At 39.0% G+C, this 23,156-nt stretch overlaps 1 protein-coding gene across 1 annotated transcript in view; it reads left to right on the forward strand.

The window, feature by feature from the left end:
- The window catches only part of LOC127451161 (brain-specific angiogenesis inhibitor 1-associated protein 2-like protein 1), a 98,290-nt gene that overhangs the window by 43,814 nt on the left and 31,320 nt on the right, over positions 1–23,156 (forward strand). The window contains exons 5-6 of the mRNA XM_051715635.1: positions 4,850–4,921; positions 5,329–5,463. Coding sequence (XP_051571595.1) covers positions 4,850–4,921; positions 5,329–5,463 — 207 coding nt within the window. The remainder of the gene's footprint in view (positions 1–4,849; positions 4,922–5,328; positions 5,464–23,156) is intronic.

Below are 23,156 nucleotides of genomic sequence, written 5' to 3' on the forward strand. Positions count from 1 at the left end.
GTGCGTGCGTGCTTGTGTGTTAACTTTCTGTAAACATACCCTAAGGCTGACTGCACACTCGCTCACACACACCCAAACAAATGATCACCATCTGCAATTTAACCCCATTATCGTATATCAAACATATCATTGTCCATAAACTTTATGGATGCAGCTCTATTTCCTGTTTATTTTCATGCAGTTATATTTAAATACACAGTACGAGTAGAGGAATAAGCTGGACACACCTGCTGTTTGTTAGATTGTAGTTTTTGTGAGAGCAGGTTTGAACATGCTCGCTCATACACCTGAGCCCAGCGGCAGATGATGACATGGTTGTTCCTGCTAATGCAACGGTCACATGCTCGATCATCTGCCAGAAACAGACTATGTAACAGAAGTTAGTCCATTTTTGAAGAGTTTTTTTTTCTTTATATGAACTCTGCAGAAAACTCTTTGTAACACTCTTCATTCATTAAGATCTACACATCCCCCACCCCTTTTATGTTTATCAAATATTTTGGCTACTTTTACTATACTTTTAGTTCTCTCAGCTCAGTTTAACATATTTTTCATGTTTATATCTGTTCTGCAGAATTCCACAGATTTTCCACCCAAAACGATGCACAAAAGTTAGAAGGTCCCCTGTATAATTAACAGCATTAGCTGGGAGATCATTTCTTTCATATGTAAGCAAAAGGGATAAAATAACTTAAACATACCCATAAGAATCGATATCAAATCAAATCATCGAAATTGCATCGAATCGAATCTGGGAATCTGTAGCAATACCCATCCCTAGAGACCATTATGTAAAAAAACAGACTTCTTAGCAGCTCTTCAGCATGTAACCGATCTAAATGCTGCACTTTCCTCTGCGTATCGCCTGATGTCACTAGCCGCTTTTCCACTATCGGGTCAGTGCGAGCCAGGGCTATCATCTGGCCAGCCGGGTCCAGTAGCCTTGGACCTCGAGCCACAAGACCAAAATCGATCTGCGTTCCCACCATCGGGCCAATAGTTCCGCAGCGTTGCCCTAAAACCCGCCCTTAATACACTTCCCTGGTGCCAACGTCACACACCCCTCCCATTTCACAAGTAAGAGGGAAGCTCAAGCTGAGGTATCATGTTATCTAGAATATTGAGTTTATATCTGTGATAAAGTTGAGTTCGTGGGCAATGGAGGAGTCAGGAGACAACGAAACAGATTCAAGGTCAGAGTTTATTTTTCTCAGGTTCACACTCTTTAGATACTGAACTCTGCCGACTTTCAGGCACATTGCACACTCTTTAGCTATCATACTCTATCGCTCTCTCTCCCACTCTGACGTTCTGGCGTGCCTTTTCAGGCCTCCCCCCGCATCACTATAATGAGAGAGATGTGTTAGAGTAATTACAACCCAGGTGACGAGCCTTACCACTTTCCCTCTCCCGCAGACAGACGCATGACCACTTTTATTTAAGGATAGTGATCATATGAAGCCATTTATTATCACATAGTTGTTTGGTTTGATGGCATAATGATAACAGAAATCACCCAAATGGCCCTGATCAAAAGTTTACATACTCTTGACTGTTTGGCCTTGTTACAGACACACAAGGTGACACGCACAGGTTTAAATGGCAATTAAAGGTTAATTTCCCACACCTGTGGCTTTTTAAATTGCAATTAGTGTCTGTGTATAAATAGTCAATGAGTTTGTTAGCTCTCACATGGATGCAATGAGCAGGCTAGATACTGAACCATGGGGAGCAGAAATGAACTGACAAAAGACCTGCGTTACAAGGTAATGGAACTTTATAAAGATGGAAAAGGGTATAAAAAGATATCCAAAGTCTTGAAAATGCCAGTCAGTACTGTTCAATCACTTATTAAGAAGTGGAAAATTCGGGAATCACTTGATACCAAGCCAAGGTCAGGTAGACCAAGAAAGATTTCAGTCACAACAGCCAGAAGAATTGTTCGGCATACAAAGAAAAACCCACAGGTAACCTCAGGAGAAATACAGGCTGCTCTGGAAAAAGACGGTGTGGTTGTTTCAAGGAGCACAATATGACGATACTTGAACAAAAATTTGCTGCATGGTCGAGTTGCCAGAAAGAAGCCTATACTGCGCCAATGCCACAAAAAAGCCCGGTTACAATATGCCCGACAATACCTTGACACGCCTCACAGCTTCTGGCACACTGTAATTTGGAGTGGTTAGACCAAAATAGAGCTTTATGGTCACAAACATAAGCGCAATGTTTGGAGAGGGCTCAACAAGGCCTATAGTGAAAAGAATACCAACCCCACTGTGAAGCATGGTGGTGGCTCACTGATGTTTTGGGGGTGTGTGAGATCTAAAGGCACGGGGAATCTTGTGAAAATTGATGGCAAGATGAATGCAGCATGTTATCAGAAAATACTGGCAGACAATTTGCATTCTTCTGCACGAAAGCTGCGCATGGGACGCTCTTGGACTTTCCAGCATGACAATGACACTAAGCACAAGGCCAAGTTGACCCTCCAGTGGTTACAGCAGAAAAAGGTGAAGGTTTTGGAGTGGCCATTACAGTCTCCTGACCTTAACATCATCGAGCCACTCTGGGGAGATCTCAAACGTGTGGTTCATGCAAGACGACCAAAGACTTTGCATGACCTGGAGGCCTTTTGCCAAGACAAATGGGCAACTCATTTCAAAAATATGTTTCCTTCCATTATTTTGTGGCATATGGTCTTTTTATCTCCCTAACACTTAATTCAGACTGCAAACGGACATTCACAGCTTGGAAAAAAATGTTTTCTTTTGCCATGGTGCTGTAGATGGGGGAGCACCACTGCTGGAAAACGGTGCATGGAACTGCCGTTATACATGTAGCCAAAAAGTAAGTACAGATTATTTTTCGCGATGTTTTCGAACTTGTGCTTGAGTGGAATATGATCTGTCTGCAGCACTGGTGCAGGCGCACTTTGGTCAGAGTGGAAGATATGCGATTAAAGCATTTACATGCCAGTATGAAGTGATTAAAATAGGAGTACTCCACATATCTTACTGCGATTTATAATTACTCTTGATTATTAGCATAATCGCAATATACTGTTTACGAGCTACAGTTTAATCGCAGTATTGCCTTAATTGCATTATAATCGCATTTTAAGGGTGCATGTAAATGTGGCCATTGACCCCGCCTCAATCCCCAGTTGGCCTTGTTTGGCCCAAGGGTAATGGGAGGGTCAAAGGCTATTGGCCGTTGGCCCCGAGAAAGCCCGAAGGAGGCACGATGAAGCCCCAGAAGTGACAGTGGGAATGCAACTGGCCCTGGCACGCACCGATAGTGGAAACACAACAACTGACATAGTTACAAAATATTTTAGAATACAAAATATAGGATATTAAAATGAATAAATGTTGAATGTTTTCCAGTCCTTTGTAAATATTTATTTATTGCCAATTATTAATGTACCTGATATATATTTAATATATTTAATTTTATGAGTTGTTTTTAAATTGAAATGTAATTTATTTCCGCTGACAGTTACTTGAGACAAAAGGTTTGAACATCAGCTGTGACTAGATAAAACTCACAACTTTTCAGCACTTCTGTTTACAAATGTGAAGGCTGTTTATTGTATCAATAAAGATAAATGTCATATGATGCAATTACACACTGCTTTACAGAGAGCTTATGACCTGCTAGCTAAGTCTTGGTTTAAGGACAGGTGGTACAACCAAATTAAGCACTGATTTATTTACAAACTAACTAGTAGTTACTAAGCCCTTAGTTTGAATTTTACACCCAAACTTAAATGAGACAGACACAGCTGGTGCAACCCTACCCTGAATTGCTGTGATGCACTGTCTGCAGACATTCATGCCAAACTCTTGCGAAATAAGCGCAGAGTGCTCCGGTTTCACTTTAATTTAATGATCATGTAATGGCAAATGTTCTTGGTCATTGGGGTTCATACACGCAGTGTTAATGACATGCAGTGACTCATTTCTGTGGAGATGATAGAATGAACAAAAACAGAATCTTAAAGGTCTTCCTTCTTGAGAAATATACTCGAGAGTTTATAAAATAACATGTAAAAGTGAAGAATTTATGAGAGAAATATTTTACTGTTGTATAATATATTATATTATTATATTATAATAGTTATTCAGTTTGTCTGGGTTTGAAAAACAACATTTTAAATGCAAAATGTATCAAGACTAAATTTGTCCAAAAAGAGAGACATTTTTTAGTATTTAGAAATATTTTGATATTTAAAATATAATTTTTCATGTCATTCATAAGTTTTTAAGCCTTTAAAGGAAATCATACATCCCTACTTTATGATATGATTCCAAGTTAAATATGAGTAAATTACCTTAAGAGGTGTGACAATTTGTATGACAACTAATTGTCATAATCATAATTGTTTGTTTGACAATTAATCGTCAGCCAAATTTAATAATCGTGACAGCCCTTGCTGACAGTGTGGGATCTTACTGATTATCTTAAGAAAGAAAGAAAGAAAGAAAGAAAAAAGAAAATGGATAAAAACTGATTATTGGAATAGAAATGAAGAAGAGGGGTGGGTGGGCGCACTTATTACTGTGATGAGGTAGGTTGATGTAAGTGTTCTCGCCCTCGTTCATTAGGTCGATGGGTATAGTTAGTGTATGTGGGTATCCCGGCATCTGTCTCTGACTCATCTCCTTTTTTAAGCACGTTGGCTTACACAACAACAACAGACAGCCTGCCGACTCTCTTAATTTCATTTTCTTTCCTGCATATGTGTTTTATCAATGTAGGCCACCAACCACAACGACTCCCCATATTTATCATTCATTATTTGTTATCGTTACATAAATTACATTTTGTGCTCTCTCTGTCCCTACAGTTTAAACGTTTCCATCGGGAGGTTATTGTGGAGTTAGAGAGGAAAACAGAAATGGACGTGAAATACATGACGGTGAGTGACAATATGTGTGAGTCTATCAGTGTTGGGGAAGCCACGTTGAAGCTACAACTTACTCATAATTACGCTGGTTACTGGGAAAAACTACACTATTTTGTCTGCTGTCACGCCACTGAAAACTATAATTACGTCCATAGCGTTTTTACTTTGTTACTTTCTCCCCAATGCTGTTGTCTATGTGTGATTCTATGGAGATGCTGCATCTTTGCCTTTTGGGAATGTGCTTCTAAACTGCATTTTCTTGGGGAATGAAAATCATACAGGCTCATGTCACACTCTTTCTTTTCTGTCTGCACCAGCACAGTGGTCAATCAAACTCATCTCTACATCCCTACACAGTGCATGTGTAGACACATCTCTGTGTCCCGGAGAGACACTGATCAAATACTGTCTGTCCACAGGCCACGTTTAAGAGATACCAGACCGAACATAAGATGAAGCAGGACTCGTTGGAGAAATCGCAGTTAGACCTGAAGAAATTCAGGAGGAAGAGTCAAGGAAAGAATGCTTCTAAGTATGAGAGTAAAGAGAACGAGGTGTGTGTTTTTACATTCAACCATACTGCCCTATATACACACACATACATTTGTTTTCATTTTCTCAAATCCACTGATAAGCATAGCAGTTTAGTTTATATTTTTTATTTTATAGTACAGTTTAGATTGTGTAATTAATAGTTAAACAGTTAAAGTATAATTTTTCTATATTATATTTCACAAAAAGGTTGTTAGACAGCGACAAGAAAAAAGTATGTGAACCCTTTGGAATTACCTGCATTTATGTATAAATTTGTCTTAAAATCTGGTTTGATCTTCATCAAGTTACGATAATGAACAAATACAATCTGTTTTAACCAATAACACAAATTATTTTATTCTTGTACATATTGAATACATCATTCAAACATTCACAGTGTAGGTTGGAAAAAGTATGTGAACCCCCAGGCTGATGACATCAACAAAAGCTAATTAGAGTCAGGAGTTGGCAAACCTGGCCTCCAGTTAATTAAACGAGATTGGAGGTGTGGGTTAGAGCTACTTTGATTAAAAAAAGCACTCAAACATTTTGAGTTTGCTATTCACAAGAAGCATCTGCTGATGTGGACCATGCCTTGCAAAAAAGAGATCTCAGAAGACCTGTGATCAAGAATTGTTGCTTTGCATAAAGCTGGAAAGGGTTAAAATGTTATCTCAAACTTAGAGATTCATCTGTCCACAGTTAGACAAACTGTCTATAAATGGAGATGATTTAGTACTGTGGCTACTCTCCCTAGAAGTGGCCATCCAGCCAAGCTTACTCAAAGGGCACACCGCAGAATGCTCAGTGAGGTAAAAAAAAAAAAAGAACACTAGAGTGACAGCTAAAGTCTGGAAGGAATCATTGGAACTGGTTAACATCTCTGTTCATTAGTCTACTATACAGAAAAAACTAAACAAGCATGGTGTCTATGGCAGGACACCACGAATTCTATTTAATCATTCAACGTTAGAGACTGTGGATATTTGCAATGTATTAATTATCCTGTTCACTGACTGAAAGTTTGTACTACGAGTGTGATGAAACGTCATTTTGTGGGCATATGAGGAGTTGCGTTTGTCAGCGGTCTAGAGTTTGTTAGAACAATAATCTTATGATGACAGAATACTTAAACTGGTTGCAGAAAGTGCTTTGTAAAGGCAAAATATTCTTAATTGGCAACTTCAAAATGCTTCTACCGTCATGATGACTGATGTTTTCATCTGTTTTGGTGCACGTGCGTTTCACCGGCTGACATCAGTTACGTATAAATAAGTCGCTTCATACTATATGTCGCAGGACCTTTCAGATGATGAAAAAGAAAACGTGACTTATTTTCTGGAAAATACAGTATGTGTGTATATGGGCTATTTTACAACGGCGTCAAACGTGGCTTGTCTAATCAGATTTTACCATAACTATCTGGTTTATAAATATACTTTCAATATAGAAGCATCTTGCAAATCCTCATCACAATAGACAAATGTCTGTCACTTAACATAATGAAAAGGATTGTTTCCCCATGCAACATGTTCAAAAGTAGGAGGAATTATTGCTTATCTTGTCATCGAATGAGGGTGAAACCTCACATGCCCACAGACATACACCTCACAAATGTACACGCATACCCTCACACACACATAAACAACCATCTCCATAAAATCTAAAATGGCAACATGGTGGAGGATCCAGCCCCTACATGCATAAAATCCACAACCAAATCTGAAATCTGACCCCAATCTTATGGTCTGAAAACAACAAGCTCATTTACACATTGAAAACATCTCATCAAACAAACCCTGATTACAAGACTTCCTGCATACAGACTGTTCATGAGGGTTACCTACAGAGATTAATTACTGTTCTCTGCACGTCTGCACCTTGATGGCTAATGTCTCACCTCACCATGGAAGTTACTGAAGGATTATTCCCTCTCTAACCTGCCATTGATAGATGGATGTGTGAGTCTCGGCTTCGTCTCTAACAAGGAACATACTTCCTCTCTTTGTTCCAGACAGCACATCATTGGCAGCTTGAAATTTCACCGTTCCCGTGCTTCTAGTTATCTGTCTCCATTCATCTCAACAAGCTTTTGCTATTATTTTCCATTAAATAAACATTAGAAAAGGTCGAACGGCAGGCTTGCAAGTGAGGAGGTGACATTTAGATATCATAGTAGTTTCGCTGGTTAATTTTGCCTGGGTGTGTTCAATATGAGCACAACTGTATGTGCTCAAACAGTTCTATAAACAAGATAAAGCATATTTTCTTATTTGAGTCGTACGCACTCTGCAAGACATCCAGATCAGACATTTCTGATACTAGATTCTCTCAAGCAGTGCTCCACACCTCGTATCTTTCTCTGCTGTTTTAAATAGTTTTTCAGTGTAAACATGCACTAGACGAACTTCTTTGACTGTTGCGTCACATCTCGCTGTTTTTTCAGCATCTCGCACAGGAGCACCATGTTTTTTTAGATGCCGTGCTAAGGTAAAAAGAATGTCTCTAAAGACACCCATGTTCTGTTTTGTTCATTGCAACAAGCTTTGTAAAAAAGATGGCGGACAAGGCAAGAGAAATGTTGATTTTAAATAAACATATATTTCATTAAATACTGAAAAATGTAGATGGAAAATATTCCATATAAATAAAATACTATTTTCCCAATTTTGTGTTTCTTTAACTTCGGGCATTTTGATGTCCTAGGGGTTGCTTTTTATAATAGATTTCAAAATTTTTCTTTTTGCTATATGAAGGTCTCATTAAAACTGATTTGGAAACCAGTCCTTCTAATTTATTTTTGGTGCTTTTTAAATGCTTTTTATATAAAGATATTATTGTTTTAGCTTTTTCCTAGACCCAGACTTTCAATATTAAACTATGAAGATCTAGAATAGAAAATGACACTGAAGTTTCAGTGTCATTTCCTCCACACCAAACTATTTTACCCCTAATAAAGTTTTTTCAAAATTTTGTGTACTTGTTTACCAAGTCAACAAAAGTGTCAGTGAAGAGCATGCTTGAGATGAAATACGAGACAAGTGGTGTTTGAAAAAAGAAAATTCAAGGTAAATATCAATTATGAGCAGATTTTTATTGGGACTCATTTCTAATCAAGCTGTAATTTTGCCAAATTAAGCAAAAAGTATGAACAAATTACATAATTGTGTGTATTTTGAATACATCAAATTCTTATTTAATTAGCATTAGCATGACGAAGGAATCTGACATTTTATTTCAAAAATGTTACAATGTCCATTTTCCATCACTGTCCTTTCCAGCACAGAATTCTATTAAACACAATACAGAATTTGAGTTATGCTGGAAATGAAACTCTGTGATGGGAATTTTCATGACTTTCATAAAAAATGACAAAAATGCCATGAATTTCCTGTGATGCATATACATATCGTCTGATAAAAGGAAAAACTCTTTTTGTCATAAACAATCTTACAAAATAATTCGAAAATAACTTCTATAATTACACATCTGTTAGTGAACTGTTCAATATTTAATTGGACTTACATGGATTTTTGTTAGTGATCGTGGACATACACAGTTTTCTTATCATGGGTTCCAATGGCACATGTTCAGTTACAGACTCGAGTCTAACTGTTTGTGTTCCCAGATCTCAGTTGGTAGGTTATCGATAGATAGAGAATTAATTTATTTATATATAATCTTAGCTTTCACTTACTATTTTAGATCAAAATCAGTTTTATTACTAGGGTTTCTAGTCTGGTTGTTGAGTGGGCAGTCTGATTTCGAGATGCATTTTCCAGGTCCAACACATAATTTGCTGTCAGAATTAGCGTTCACTCATAGTTTTCACGAAGATGGAAATCTTGCAACCTTATAAGGCTGGTATAGTCTAATTTTTAAAGCCACCTGAGATTGTGCGTGCATGAATGGCTTTGGTTGTCTGTGTTTTAGAGCACCATGTCATTAGCTTAGCAACATGCTAACAAAACTCAATTGGAATTATTTGGGAGTCAGGGTTAGTGAAGTCATGTGATACCCATTTTGCTACCCACGTAGAGCATGCCAAATCAGTCACTAATGAGGTTTCCTAAACATTAAGATGCTGCCTTAGAAGGCAAGCTATCTGTGTAGAAAGTAGACAGCAAAGCAGCTCACTAGAGTTTGGAACAGAGCTATGGTGTCCGTCTGTCTTTTTGAGGTGAGAATAGTATTTTTCATTTCTTTACCCCCAGCGTGTGGCCTGTCCTCTTTCTTTTACCTTTCTCCATGGGGAAGAATGAAGGTGCCCATAGCAACAGACTTTGCAGCGTGTCTGTGATGATAAACAGCACACGCGGCCCCTTTTACGCCGCTGTCTATCTCCCGTGGTTCCATCACAACTCTCTGGGACATGTTTTCCTGGACAGATCCGCTGGTGCATTGAACTCTGTGTGTTTATCTGTAATGGTATAAAAAAATGCAACAGTTATCACTGCTGACCAGACTTTGTGAGTGTGCGCCAGACTACTGTACGTACATATAACCCTGGCTTATGTTTCCTCAATGCGTGTTTTGTTTTGTTTTTAACCTGATCACTTCAACCACAACATTTGCAACTAGTCAAAATCAACTAGTTGGTGGGTTGTCTAAAGGAAGTTCTGTATATGTAGGCTTCTGTATATTTTTTTATATGATTAAAAAAATTGATTGATTCAACCATTAAATATTGATAGCAGAACACACATATACAGAATCAATATATAACCCCCACTATCTTTGCACATAAAACTCTGAATCCTCATCCAAAATTCTTGCATCTTAACACATCCCCAAAAGACATGGCTTGTGTCTCCATCTTCTGATTGACATTGCCAGCAGGTGGGTGTGTCTTTAAAACCAAGCCTATGCAATCTAGAGGGGGTCCAATAGACTCTATGTAAAATCTTAAATTGCATGAGGCGAACCCTTGCGTCTCTGGATGCAGATTTGACATCTTTTAGAATCCCAGCCCACTCTCCCTCCTCCAATACCAAATTTAGATCTTTCTCCCATAATCTCTTAAGAGAAGTTGAAGTTCCGTCTCCCAGACTCTGAATTAGTAGGGAGTAATACACCGATGCCTCATGACCTTTTCCAAAAGCAGTAATCACCACTCCCAGAGGATCTGCCGCTTTAGGAGGGTGTAAACCACTCCCAAAAACAGTACAGAGCAGGTGGTGCAGCTGTAAATACTTATAGAACTGAGATCTAGGAATCCCAAAAAGTTTAACCAAATTTTGAAAGGATCTCAACACTCCATTCTCATATTGGTCACCGAGTGTAGTAACCCCCCTCCCATTCCACTCTGACCAGCAAAAAGGGGACTTGTTGATGCATAGTTTGGACATTTAAAACATTTCAGAATTGAGCAGTCTGGACACCTTTGTGCATACCGAGTTCAAGTGCGAGATAATGGGATGTAACTTAGCTTCTCCGATTAATTTGATAGAGAGGCTCTGCAGTGGCGAAATAGGGGCAAGAACTTCCTGTTCTATACAGAACCAGGGAGGCGCTCTCTCAGGTGGAAGCGACCAATGAGCCAAATGTCTGAGACCGAATACATAATAATAAAATAAAATCTTGGGTAGGCCTAGCCCACCTTTTTCAATCGGCCTATGTAACTTATTGAAATGTAATTTGGGACACTTACCGTTCCAAATGAAGGACTTCACTATGCTATCAAATTGCTTGAAATAAGAGAGGGGGACATCTACAGGGAGAGACTGCAGTAAGTAATTGAATTTTGGAATACAATTCATTTTAATAACATTATCCTTTCCAATCATAGATAAATGTAATGAAGCCCACCTGCCCATATCACTCAAACCATTTATTAAGGGGTCAAAGTTAACTGTAACTAAATCACACAAATTTGCTGGAAATAAAATTCCCAAATACTTAATGCCCTGTTTGGGCCACTGGAAAGCCATTTCTGGGCAGTATGCTGTCAGTGCCAAAGCTTCGGATTTAGACCAATTGACTCTATATCCTGAAAACTTAGAAAAGGAATTAATAATTCTGTGGAGGCAAGGCATAGATCTACTGGGGTCAGAGACAAATAATAAAATATAATCTGCGTAAAGCAAGAGTTTATGCGCTATACCTCCCGCCACCACCCCTGGAAAATCATCCTCCTTTCTTAATCGCGGCTGCTAATGGTTCCAGGCAAGACAGAACAATAATGAGGAAAGAGGGCAACCCTGCCTGGTGCCCCTATCCAGAGTAAAATAATCTGAAATTAGTCCATTTGTTTGTACCGCCGCTACTGAGTGTCTATAAAGTAACTTAATCCATCCAATAAATGTACTCCCGAACCCGTATATTTCCAAAACCTTAAAAAGATAATCCCATTCTACCATATCAAATGCCTTTTCGGCATCAAGTGAGATGGCAGCGACCGGAGATTGTTCATTCGCTACTGACCACATGATACTGATGAGACGCCTAATGTTATCAGAAGAGCTATGGCCCCGATAAACCCCACCTGATCTATATGTATAAGAGATGTCATAATTTAATGGATTAGCCAGAATTTTTGACAAAATTTTTACATCTAACTGGATCAGGGAATTTGGACGGTAACTTTTACACTCGCTTGGATCTTTGTCCTTTTTAAGAATCAGACTGATCTGGGCTTGTGTCATGGTTGGTGGAAGCTTTCCATTCTTTAATGATTCAGTATAAACTTCTAGCAAAAGTGGAGCCAGTTCTGTAGCATAAGATTTGAAAAACTCAGCAGCAAAGCCATCAGGCCCCGGAGCCTTGCCTGTAGGTAAGGCCTTGATAACCTCGCCAAGCTCCTCCAAGGATCTCAGAATCAAGAGAATTTTTTTGCTCAGTCGTCAGGTTAGGGAGATCTAATGGTTCCACAAAGTTTCTAATATCTTCATCAGTAGACGAAGACGTGGAACTATAGAGATCAAAGTAGAATTCTGTAAAAGCATTATTAATATCAATGGCTGAGGTAAATATTTCACCACCAGCAGATTTCACTGAGGGAATGGTAGAAAAAGACTCTCTCTGCTTTATATATCTAGCCAAAAGTTTTCCTGCTTTGTCCCTCGACTCAAAGTATGACTGTCTTGCCTTGAATAACCAAAACTCCACCTTCCGTGACAAAATAGTATTATATCTGTATTTCAATCGAGTCAATTCTCTGAGGCCATCAGATGACAAACGGCGCTTCAGCTCTGCTTCGGCACTTTTAATATTTCCTTCCAACTCCACGAGTTCTCGTGTCTCTAACAGATGGGTTCAAAAGTCTCCAAATATCCGTAAGACCAAGATCTTTACACATCCTGTGAAGCGTCAGTGTTGCTCTAGGGGGTTTACACACTTTTGCTTCACTGTGATCAAGGACTGAATCCATCAAAAGATTAAAGTCTCCTCCCAATATTATATCATGAGGGGTGCCAGCGACTTGCAACATCCCTTCAATATCTATAAAAAAGCCCTGATCATCAGCATTAGGTGCATAAATATTAGCCAAAATCAACCTTTCTCCCTGAATTTCAGTTAAAACAATAATGACTCTTCCTATTTTATCTTTAATCTGTTTGAGAAATTTGAATTGTAGATGTTTATTTACCAATATAATGACTCCCTTGCTCTTACTTGAGCCAGCACTAAAGAAAACATGTCCACCCCATATCTTCCCAAATTTTTCAGCTTCCTGCGGGGAGAAATGTGTTTCTTGAAGAAACACTATATCATATTTCTTACATTTAATAAAAGAAATAACCTTCCTTCTTTTTATGGGGTGCCCCAACCCATTCACATTCCATGTGGATAGAGATAGTATACTCATATTAACAACTGACATATTGATATAATAAAAAAAATAAACTGTGTGTCAAAAACAAAATTATACAGACCACATTCCCCATTAGTGAAACAATCAAACCCCGAACTTCCCCCCGAACAAAACAAACACAAAAAAGAAAAATGTGCGCATTAACCCCGCGCACGACAGCACCAACCGGCGACAATCCATCTAAACTCAAAAGGTCCATGAACGCCCTCAAGCCCCCACGACTTTGCCATCGGTTTGCTCAATTTTACCTCACAAATTTGTGAGGCAAAATTACATAACAGAAAATACTTTGTAAAATAAACCCAGCCAATAGGAAGAATGAACACAAAGAACATGTAGATTCATTTACAGAACTGTCTCAAGGGTGTGATCTTCCACAAAACAAATTCCAGCTGATATAAAACCGTTCGGATTCCTCGGACAGACAGACGAATTTTCAGTGAGCTGGCTGTTATGAGTTAAAAGGATGATGTAATCATTCCAGTGTCCCATAAAAAAACTCAGCAAAACAAACTACAGCCAGCAGGAGGAATAAGCACGAAGAACGAACAGATTAATCCACAGCTGTTCCAAAGGAGTGTTATTCAATAGAACAAGCTCCAGCCGCTAGGCGGAGCCAACACAAAAAGAAACAAAACCAGCATCCCGGTTCCCCGGATGGTCGAGTCAATTCACTCGGAGGCTGCATAAAAGTATATACTATGGCTTACATAATCCGTCAAATTTATAAAAGACATCCTTTGTGTGAGCATGTAGATATTTTGCGGTCATCCGTAATGTCCACTCTCAAACTGGCCAGGAACTTCGATGCAAAAGTAATCTTTCGTCAATGCAAAAGTTTCTTTAAGGAAAAGTGTTATTCACAAAACAAATTCCAGCCGCTCGGCGGAGCCAACGCAAAAAACCCAAAATGTTGCCCAGCTTCCTCAAGAATAAGTACAGCGAGTCGACCCACTCACATGAGAAACATTTAAATGGTTTACTCAGCCATTGATTCTATAAAAGACATTGCCTGATTGGGACATGTAAATACTTTGCGACCGACCTTCGTTTCTATTCTCAGTTTGGCCGGAAACATCAGAGCAAACGAGATCTTTCGCCGATGTAAGAGTTTCTTACATTCCTTGAACCGATCGCGTTTCTCTCTTGTCTAACTCGCAAAGACCGGTAACAAGAAAATATTATGGTTCTTCCAAGAAAGCTTCCCTTTGCTCCTCACCTGGCGCAACACAAGATCTGTATCGGATGATCTCAGAAATCTGGCCAGAATCGGTCGGGGCCTTTCTCCCTCAGCAAATCTGTGATCTGGGACTCTGTTAGCTCTCTCGATTTCCAGCTTGTGGTCTGTTATGTCAAGCAGACTCGGGAAAAACTCGTCTAGTAATTTCACCATATCTCTGCCCTCCTCATGCTCAGGAATTCCAACAATTCGAACAATTCCAACAATTATTCCTGCGGCTTCTATTCTCAAGATCTTCAAGCTTTTCAAGGAGATGTTCCAAATCAACTTTGGTCGCGGTTAATTCCCTCTCCGAAGATTCCAGAAGATCGATTCGTCTCTCAATATCAGTCACTTTTGTAACTAGTTCAGAGAATTTTATTTCCATCGCCGTAATCGATCGACGCATTACAGCGAGATCCTCCAAGTCAGCAAGAACCTTCGTCAACATCACCAACATGTTGGACAACTGACACTGGATTCCTTCTCCCGCCGCACCATCCAAATCGAGTCCCCGGTCTGTAGGCCTGTCGGGGCTTTCATCCTGAACACGTAAGCATCTTTTAATGTCTCCAGAGCCCGAGGATTTTGACTTCTTTGACATGTGCATCAAAGAGCAAATATATAACTGGGTGTATTAAAATTCACCAGATTATAACATGAGAATAATAAAAAATTTTGCAAAGTGCGCAGAGCTCATCGCTCACACATCTGCCCCTTGCATGGCATCATGTGACCTTTCAGGCTTCTGTATATTAAGAGTAATGTCCCTTAGGGTGCTTTCACACTGGCAGTTTAGTTCAAAACAGAGCACAGTTCGCATGAAAAATTGGTAATGTGAAAGCTGTCATGCAGACAGGGGAGCGCACCACGGTACCGAACCCGAGACTACCTATAGGAGGTGGTCTGAGTTCGATTGCAATGGAACTGTAGCGCGATTCGCGTGAATGTGAAAGCAACTTGGATTCGGATGCGCACTTGTACAGGAAGTAAAGTAACCTGCGCATGCGTTTTAGCCGATGAAGACATCATTAGTTTCGACAACACACGAGGATTCACACATTCCTGAAAGTCCCAAAAAAGTAATGACACCACAATGACATACAAGTGCAATCAACACTATAAATACAGTCTGTCTGTCTATCCATCTCCTTACACCTTATAAATACTATATATAAATACTATTATAGGTTATAAATATAGGGTATAATAGGAGACGACAGTGGCGATAACTTCACCTTGGACACAAGCGTAAGCGTGCAGTGTAAACAAAGATGCAAATGAATTCCTTGTAATCAGCTGTCTCCTCAAAATACGCCGTTTGCGAGCAGCAGCATCTGATGATTTACACCATGAACCGCACATATACGCAGTTGTCGTTCACTCTGCTGTGCATAATGGCACCAAAATAACAAAAAAACAAAAAGTATGATGAGTCTCGTTGTGTTCACCATGCGTGTTTGTGATGACGTAAGATGAAAGCAAATGGACCGGGGTTCGATAGAATCAAGTGAGTGTGAAACCATACCAACGCTGTGGCACCGGGAACAATCGCACTCGGAATCGGACCGCAGCAAACGTGCCCAGTGTGAAAGCACCCTTATACCCCAATCGGACACAGTTCTAAACAGGCGTTCATTTATGAGGCATTCTTGCATTTTAAATTAACTGGATAGAGCGCAAACGAATAGAACAGAATGCAGGAGTCTCAAGACATGTTTTTTTTTTTTTCTTTAAGTGTTTTAAAAAGGAGCATGAACACAGTGAGCAATGACCAAAGAAGTCTGTCCAGGGTTTGCTTTGACCGGAAATTTTTCATTGGAAGAAGAATGGAAACATTGACAGATAATTCCAAATGCTTTCCGTCATGTTGACTGATAAAAAAGAAACAAGAATACCATTTGAACCTTGTGCATCATTTTTTATTTGACTCTCTCTCTCACACACCTCTGTTCGATTTCGAGGGGAGTGTCTCTGATTTCATGACTGCATACAACAATTATTACAGTATGGCTCACCGTTTCTGACAGTTATACTTGCATGTAATCTTAGCACAAACATGACATTTAGAGCAGAATTCTCTGTTATTTCAGTGGAGTACGTGTTTTTAACTGAGCTGATGTGTTTGTTTCACATCTGTGTAACTTTAAGTTGAAATAAGGCACACCAAAGTTCCAAGCAGTCTTGTGCATGAGTGTTTGCGCTTTTTCAAAATTTCTTGTTTAAAAAAAAAAAAGAGTTTAAAAAATCTTGTTTCAGCACAACGGTTTATTAACAGGTAGAACTTTCACCCTTGAACTCCTTGGTTTCAACAGACTCGCACTTGAATCAAAAATCTATTATATATCCACTGTCATGTACTGTATATGCCATTTTAATTGAGGCTGCGCCCCTAAATGTAGCCATTTCTGAAATGAAAACAAGAAAGAAGGATAAAAATAGACCAATATGGAAATTCCACAACTCAGTCCGTCAGAGTGACTCTGCGTCTGTCTGCATTTGTACAGACCAACAATTAAATACTAGCACAAACTAAGAACATTAGTTCTTAGGGATTTAGGAACCCTCTGACAGGGTTTTACCATGCTGATAGTTTAAAGGTGCTGTAAGCCAGTGGTTCTCAAATGTATTAGGTCACGCCTCCCTTTGAAACAACAAAAACTTTGAAAACTATGAAAACTGAATGAAAAGATTCTGAAAAAGGATCTGAATGAATGAACATTTGTCGCAATGCCAACATTGTTTTGTTATTTTATGTGTACTTTCTGTATTACATAAATACATAAAACATTTAGTTATGCCTATACACTTTCAAATCATACAAAAACAGAAGGAAAAATAAATAAATAAAATTATACTGCTGCAGGAGCAACCCCTGGGCATGAACACATTGCAAGCCGAATCCTCCATCTGCATTTAAATAGCAGAACTTTTTTCTCTCAATGGAGACATTTACACTGCATAGTTATTTAAAAAAAAAAAAATTATAGCAAGGATTCATACCTGTGAATGTTAATCTGCCTCAGTTGTATCTATAAAAGCATAAACTCCAGTAAACTTCCAGGAAGAATAAACAACTGAGATTGGCCCATCCTGGCCAGCGCTGAGAAAAGTACCACGTGTCAGCGACAAGACTGAGGGATGAGAGGATGGTGATTTGGCTGTCCAAGTTCCAAAAGCACCATACAAGTCGTGCTTAACTCTTGTGCCTTATATATCAATTCTTCTGAAGCCATTCGATAGTGTTGTGTGAGGGACCGACCGTAATATTAGTGTTAATTCATCGTTTCCCCCGTTTGAAACTGGCACGCATGGGACGTCTTTGTTTACATAAGCGCAGCTGAGAGCACACCTGACACTGCTACATGCTTTGTGCAGTTCACGCTGTGGTGCCTGCCGAAAGTTTAAACAAGGCAGGAGAGGGGGCCTGGGAACTCAGTGGTAAAGACGCTGGCTACCACCCCTGGAGTTCGCTAGTTCAAATCCCAGGGCATGCTGAGTGACTCCAGCCAGGTCTCCTAAGCAACCAAATAGGCCCGGTTGCTAGGGAGTGGAGAGTCACATGAGGTAACCTCCTCGTGATCGCTAAAATGTGGTTCATTCTCGGTGGGGCGCGTGGTGAGTTGAGCGTGGATGGCGTGAAGCCTCCACATGCTCTATGTCTACGTGGCAACGCACTCAACGAACCACGTGATAAGATGCGCGGGTTGATGGTCTTAGACGCGGAGGCAGCTGGGATTCGTCCTCCGCCACCCGGACTGAGGTGAATCACTACGCGACCAAGTGGACTTAAAAGCACATTGGGAATTGACTATACTTTGTGATCAGTTGAATGCCGCTTTGGTGAATTAAAGTACCAATTTCCTTCCGAAACAGCAAAATCTGTACATTATTCCAAACTTTTTGTCGCCAGTGTATATTACTTTAAATCATCATCGAGTGGTTAAAACAGCTTCTTTTACTGATCTCGTGTGATTTCTACTCATAGAATGAGGCATATAGTCATTGATTTTTTTTTCCATTATTTTATTTTAACAAACCAAATTAAGTATACTTATGACACACAATCAAATTAAATCAAATCCCATTTAACCCCACCCCCTCCCATATCCCTCTACCTCAGTTGAGTATGCAGTACATATATACTTAAGTAGAAAAATAATGACCATAATAGTAAATAAAATACATATACAAATTACATACACATATACATACTGTACATATACACATACAAACATATATCTATATATATATATATATATATATATATATATATATATATATATATATATATATATATATACACACACACACACACACACACACACACACACACACACACACATACACATATACATACAGTTGTGGCCAAAAATATTGGCACCCTTGGTAAATATGAGCAAAGAAGGCTGTGAAAAATATGTCTTTATTGTTTCTCTTTGATCTTTCATTCAAAATATTCACAAACATGTAACCTTTAACTGAAGCAAGCTAATTGAAATGGGGAAATTTCATAATTAAATATTTATTCCAGAACGTGTTTGCCACAATTATTGGCACTTCTAGAAAATCTAATGAGTAAATATATTTCTGAAGTATATTCCCATTAATATTTTACATTTTTAGTACACCTGGGTGACTAGGAACATGAAATTGTTCAGCCATGACTTCCTGTTTCACAGGGGTATAAATATGAGGTAACACACAAGCCAAATTCCATCACAATGGTAAGACCAAAGAATAAAGTTATGATGTGTGGCAAAAGGTTGTTGAGCTTCACAAAATGGGAAGTGGCTAGAAGAAAATGCCCATTTCCACCATCAGGGCAGTAATTAAGAAGTTCCAATCAACTGGAGATGTTAAGAATCAGCCTGTAAGAGGACATGTCTATATTGTCTTCACACATGATGAGAAGGATGGTTCGAGTGGCCAAAAATTCTCCATGGATCACAGCTGGAGAATTGCGGAATTTAGTTGGCTCTTGGGGTCAGAAACTCTCAAAAACTACAATAAGACGTTACCTACATCACAACCAGTTGTTTTGGAGGGTTTATAAGAAAAAAGCCTCTACTCTTCAGACACCACTGGAACTTCAAATGGGACCAGGTCCTGTGGTCAGATAAAACAAAAATAGAGCTTTTTGGCAGCAAACACCAGAGATGGATTTGGCACACTGAGATCATATGGAAAAGTACCCCATGCCCACGATTAAATATGGGGGTGGATCTTTAACGTTGTGGGGTTGTTTTTATTCCAGAGGTCCTGGACATCTTGTTTGGATACATGCCATCATGGACTCTATCAAATACCAACAGATAAAAAATCTAAACCTGACTGCCTCTGCTAGAAAGCTTAAAATGGGCCGTGGTTGGATCTTCTAGCAGGACAATGATCCAAAGCACACATCAAAATCAATACAGAAATGGTTCACTGACCACAGAATCAAGGTTCTGCCATGGCCATCCCAGTCCCCTGACCAGAACCCCATAGAAAACCTGTGGGGTGAACTGAAGAGGAGAGTCCACCAGCGTGGACCTCGGAATTGGAAGGATATTCTGTATGGAGGAATGGTCTCAGATCCCTTGCCATGTGTTCTCCAACCTAATTAGGCATTATAGGTGAAGACTCAGAGCTGGCACCTTGGCAAAGGGAGGTTGCACAAAGTATTGTATAAAAGGGTGCCAATAATTGTGTCACACATATGTTTGACAAAAAATATATTTTTTAATAAAACTTGTGTTTGCAATTGTTTGATATCCATTAGAGGATAGACTTTTGTGAATAATTTGAATGAAAGGATAAACAATAAAGACATGTTTTTCACAGCCTTCTTTGCTCATAGGATTTACCAAGGGTACCAATACTTTTGGCCACACCTGTACATATACATACATTTATACACTTACACACATATACAGTATATATTGATATCTTTATATACTGTATAAACAAATAAATACACAAACATATTTGCTTAGAAATATACTTCCTGACATAAACTGTATTACGTCTATATGGATTAAATTCCTTCAATTTTGGAGCAACTCCTTGATTTTACTGCACTCTTTTCCCACAGTTCTATTGTCAAAGCCTTAACTTTATTAATTCTGGCAGCTGAAGGCTCCATCATATCATCATCCCAAAAGTACGAATTGATAAAACATTTTAATGTCACATTAGTTGATGTTTTGCATGTAGTCTTGGACGTCCTCATATTTAAATGCTCAACTAAACGCCTCCCCCAGCGGTGGGGCTGTGTGTCTGAATGTTCGCAAACAGTATACCGTTGCTCAACTCTAATGAACTTGTTTTTTGGCTCTGAGCAAAGAATGAAGAAGAACTTCACCCTGAGTATGCCGGACCTTTAACCCCAGCATGCTAAAACCTTCTCACTAATCAACTAGTTCTTTGTTTTTTGGATGTCTAGTCAACCATCATGACCCATTCCTACATCTGCTAGTGGCTGGTTTGAGTTAATTTAAGGATCATGTAGGCCTGTTTAAATGGAGATGATTCAGACAGACTGAAATATGTTGGCACACTGAGGAGGAAGTGGATTTAAGTCAGCCACAAAAGCCTCAGGCCTTTCCCTCCCACTGGTGAAGAGGGGTTGCCCCTGGACTAGGTGTCAGCCAGGCCCTTCCTGCCACACCAGCCTTTATTCTTTTTTTCTGCCATTTATATTCAGTACATGTGCTTGAAAACAGTAGAATAACAGGCTGGACCTTCCTCTTCATTAACAATTGATCTAGAGGTTTTAATGGATGGAGGAAATCTAGTGCCAGGTGTAGTGTGTAGATTACAGTCCCCAGCTGTGAGTGGGGATTATGATGTTTCCTGTTTTGTGTAGAACAGGTGATCACCTTTGACCTCGAGTCATTTGACGAAATCATAAAGGGGAGGTGCTACAGACATTTTGGTTTGATTGAACTTTCTACTGTTTTGCAATATCCAAAATAACAGTCAATGGAATTTATGAACATTTCATCTGTTTATATATTCATGTATATATCATTACAGAAATATATCAGGGGTCAGCAATCTTTTTGACATGGAGTGCCATTTTTATATTTTCCTTGTTATCAGCTGTGCCAATGCCCTCGCTCCTGCATGCCAATGTACATCTTGATTTAATCCTTACTCGTGATCAAACAGTGTGTATTCATGAGCTAAATGGAAGGCTAAACGCTATTAAAGTGTGCAAGACTGCAGTATAGTCAACAGACGAGTGCAGTGCGTACAAGTAATCTGCACATCATGAGCTGGCAGCACAGATCAGTTCAGACAGCGATTTCACTTCTGGTAAATCGCACGAGTAAAAACCGATTTTAATTTCTGCATCGAACCTACGGAGTAAGCTACAAGTAGCCATAGCCTGATGTGCACCTCTCCAAAAATTGTACAATGTAACCAGAGACCATCCCCCAGGATGGCAAAATAGATATCTGTGGTAGTGCTGCATTTTCTCCAATTAACTTTCGGTGAATCGTGTGAGTAAACGCACACAAAATCCTAAAACTTTATTTCCAGGTTTAATTTTTATTTTGAACCCCACGATGTGTGTTTATATTTACTCTTTTAATAATTTAATGCAGTTTTGAGAGTCACTGTCATTGTGATTTAAGTAGGGGGTATGCTGGATTAAAAATCTCAAAGTTTGAAAGCGGTGTCTTCTTACTTACATCACGTGTCGTTCTGAAAGCTAAAAGTAAAAAAAAATGCACAAAAATGTAGTCTGTCATCCACTCATCCATGCAGCGTGGCCGAAACAAAGCAGACACATTTAAGGCCGATTTACTGTATACTTCTGCATTGTACCTACGCGGTAGTTTACATTTATAGTTCTGTGCTGGTGTGTGTCTGTGTCGTTCTGTGAGTAGACATCCAGTGCTAGTATATAGAGTAAATAAAATTATTTCTGAAATAATCATTTTTTTTTTTTAATTACCAAAAGCAATGCAATTTGTGGATTCAAAAGTATTTCTTAAATTACTGTAGTACTGTCATCAAAGTATGAACATGTTAAGATATAGATACATATTATTTTATATTATAACATGTTGAGGAAATAAATCATACTGTGTGCTTGGTCTTGAATCGCTTGAATAATGATAAATAAATAAATATTTTGGCATACCACATACACTGCCTGGCCAAAAAAAAAAGAAATCGCCATTTGGATTTAAATAAGCAGATACTTAAGAGCCTATGATTGGATCATTATTGCAGTGATTAATATGTTTCAGCTGGCAACAATCCTTTTAACCCTAACTGATGCAGTGTGTAGCTTCTCATTTCTTAAACAACCATGTTGGAAGACATATCTCATGGTCGTGGAAAAGATGTTAGTGTGTTTCAGAAGGGGCAAATTATTGGCCTGCATCAAGCAAAGAAAACAACTAAGGAGATTGCTGAAATCACTGGAATTGGGTTAAGAACTGTCCAGCGCATTATTAAAACCTGGAAGGATAGTGGTGAATCGTCAGCTTCACGGAAGAAATGTGGTCGAAAAAAATCTTGAATGATCGTGATCAGAGATCACTAAAACACACTTGGTGAAGTCACATCGTAAAAAATCGACAGTAGAACTCACGGCTATGTTTAATTGTGAAAGTAAGAGCATTTCCACACACACAATGCGACAAGAACTTACAGGATTGGGACTAGACAGATGATCTGGG

The sequence above is a fragment of the Myxocyprinus asiaticus genome, chromosome 14 (genome assembly GCF_019703515.2).
Source record: "Myxocyprinus asiaticus isolate MX2 ecotype Aquarium Trade chromosome 14, UBuf_Myxa_2, whole genome shotgun sequence".
Taxonomy (NCBI): Eukaryota; Metazoa; Chordata; class Actinopteri; order Cypriniformes; family Catostomidae; genus Myxocyprinus; species Myxocyprinus asiaticus.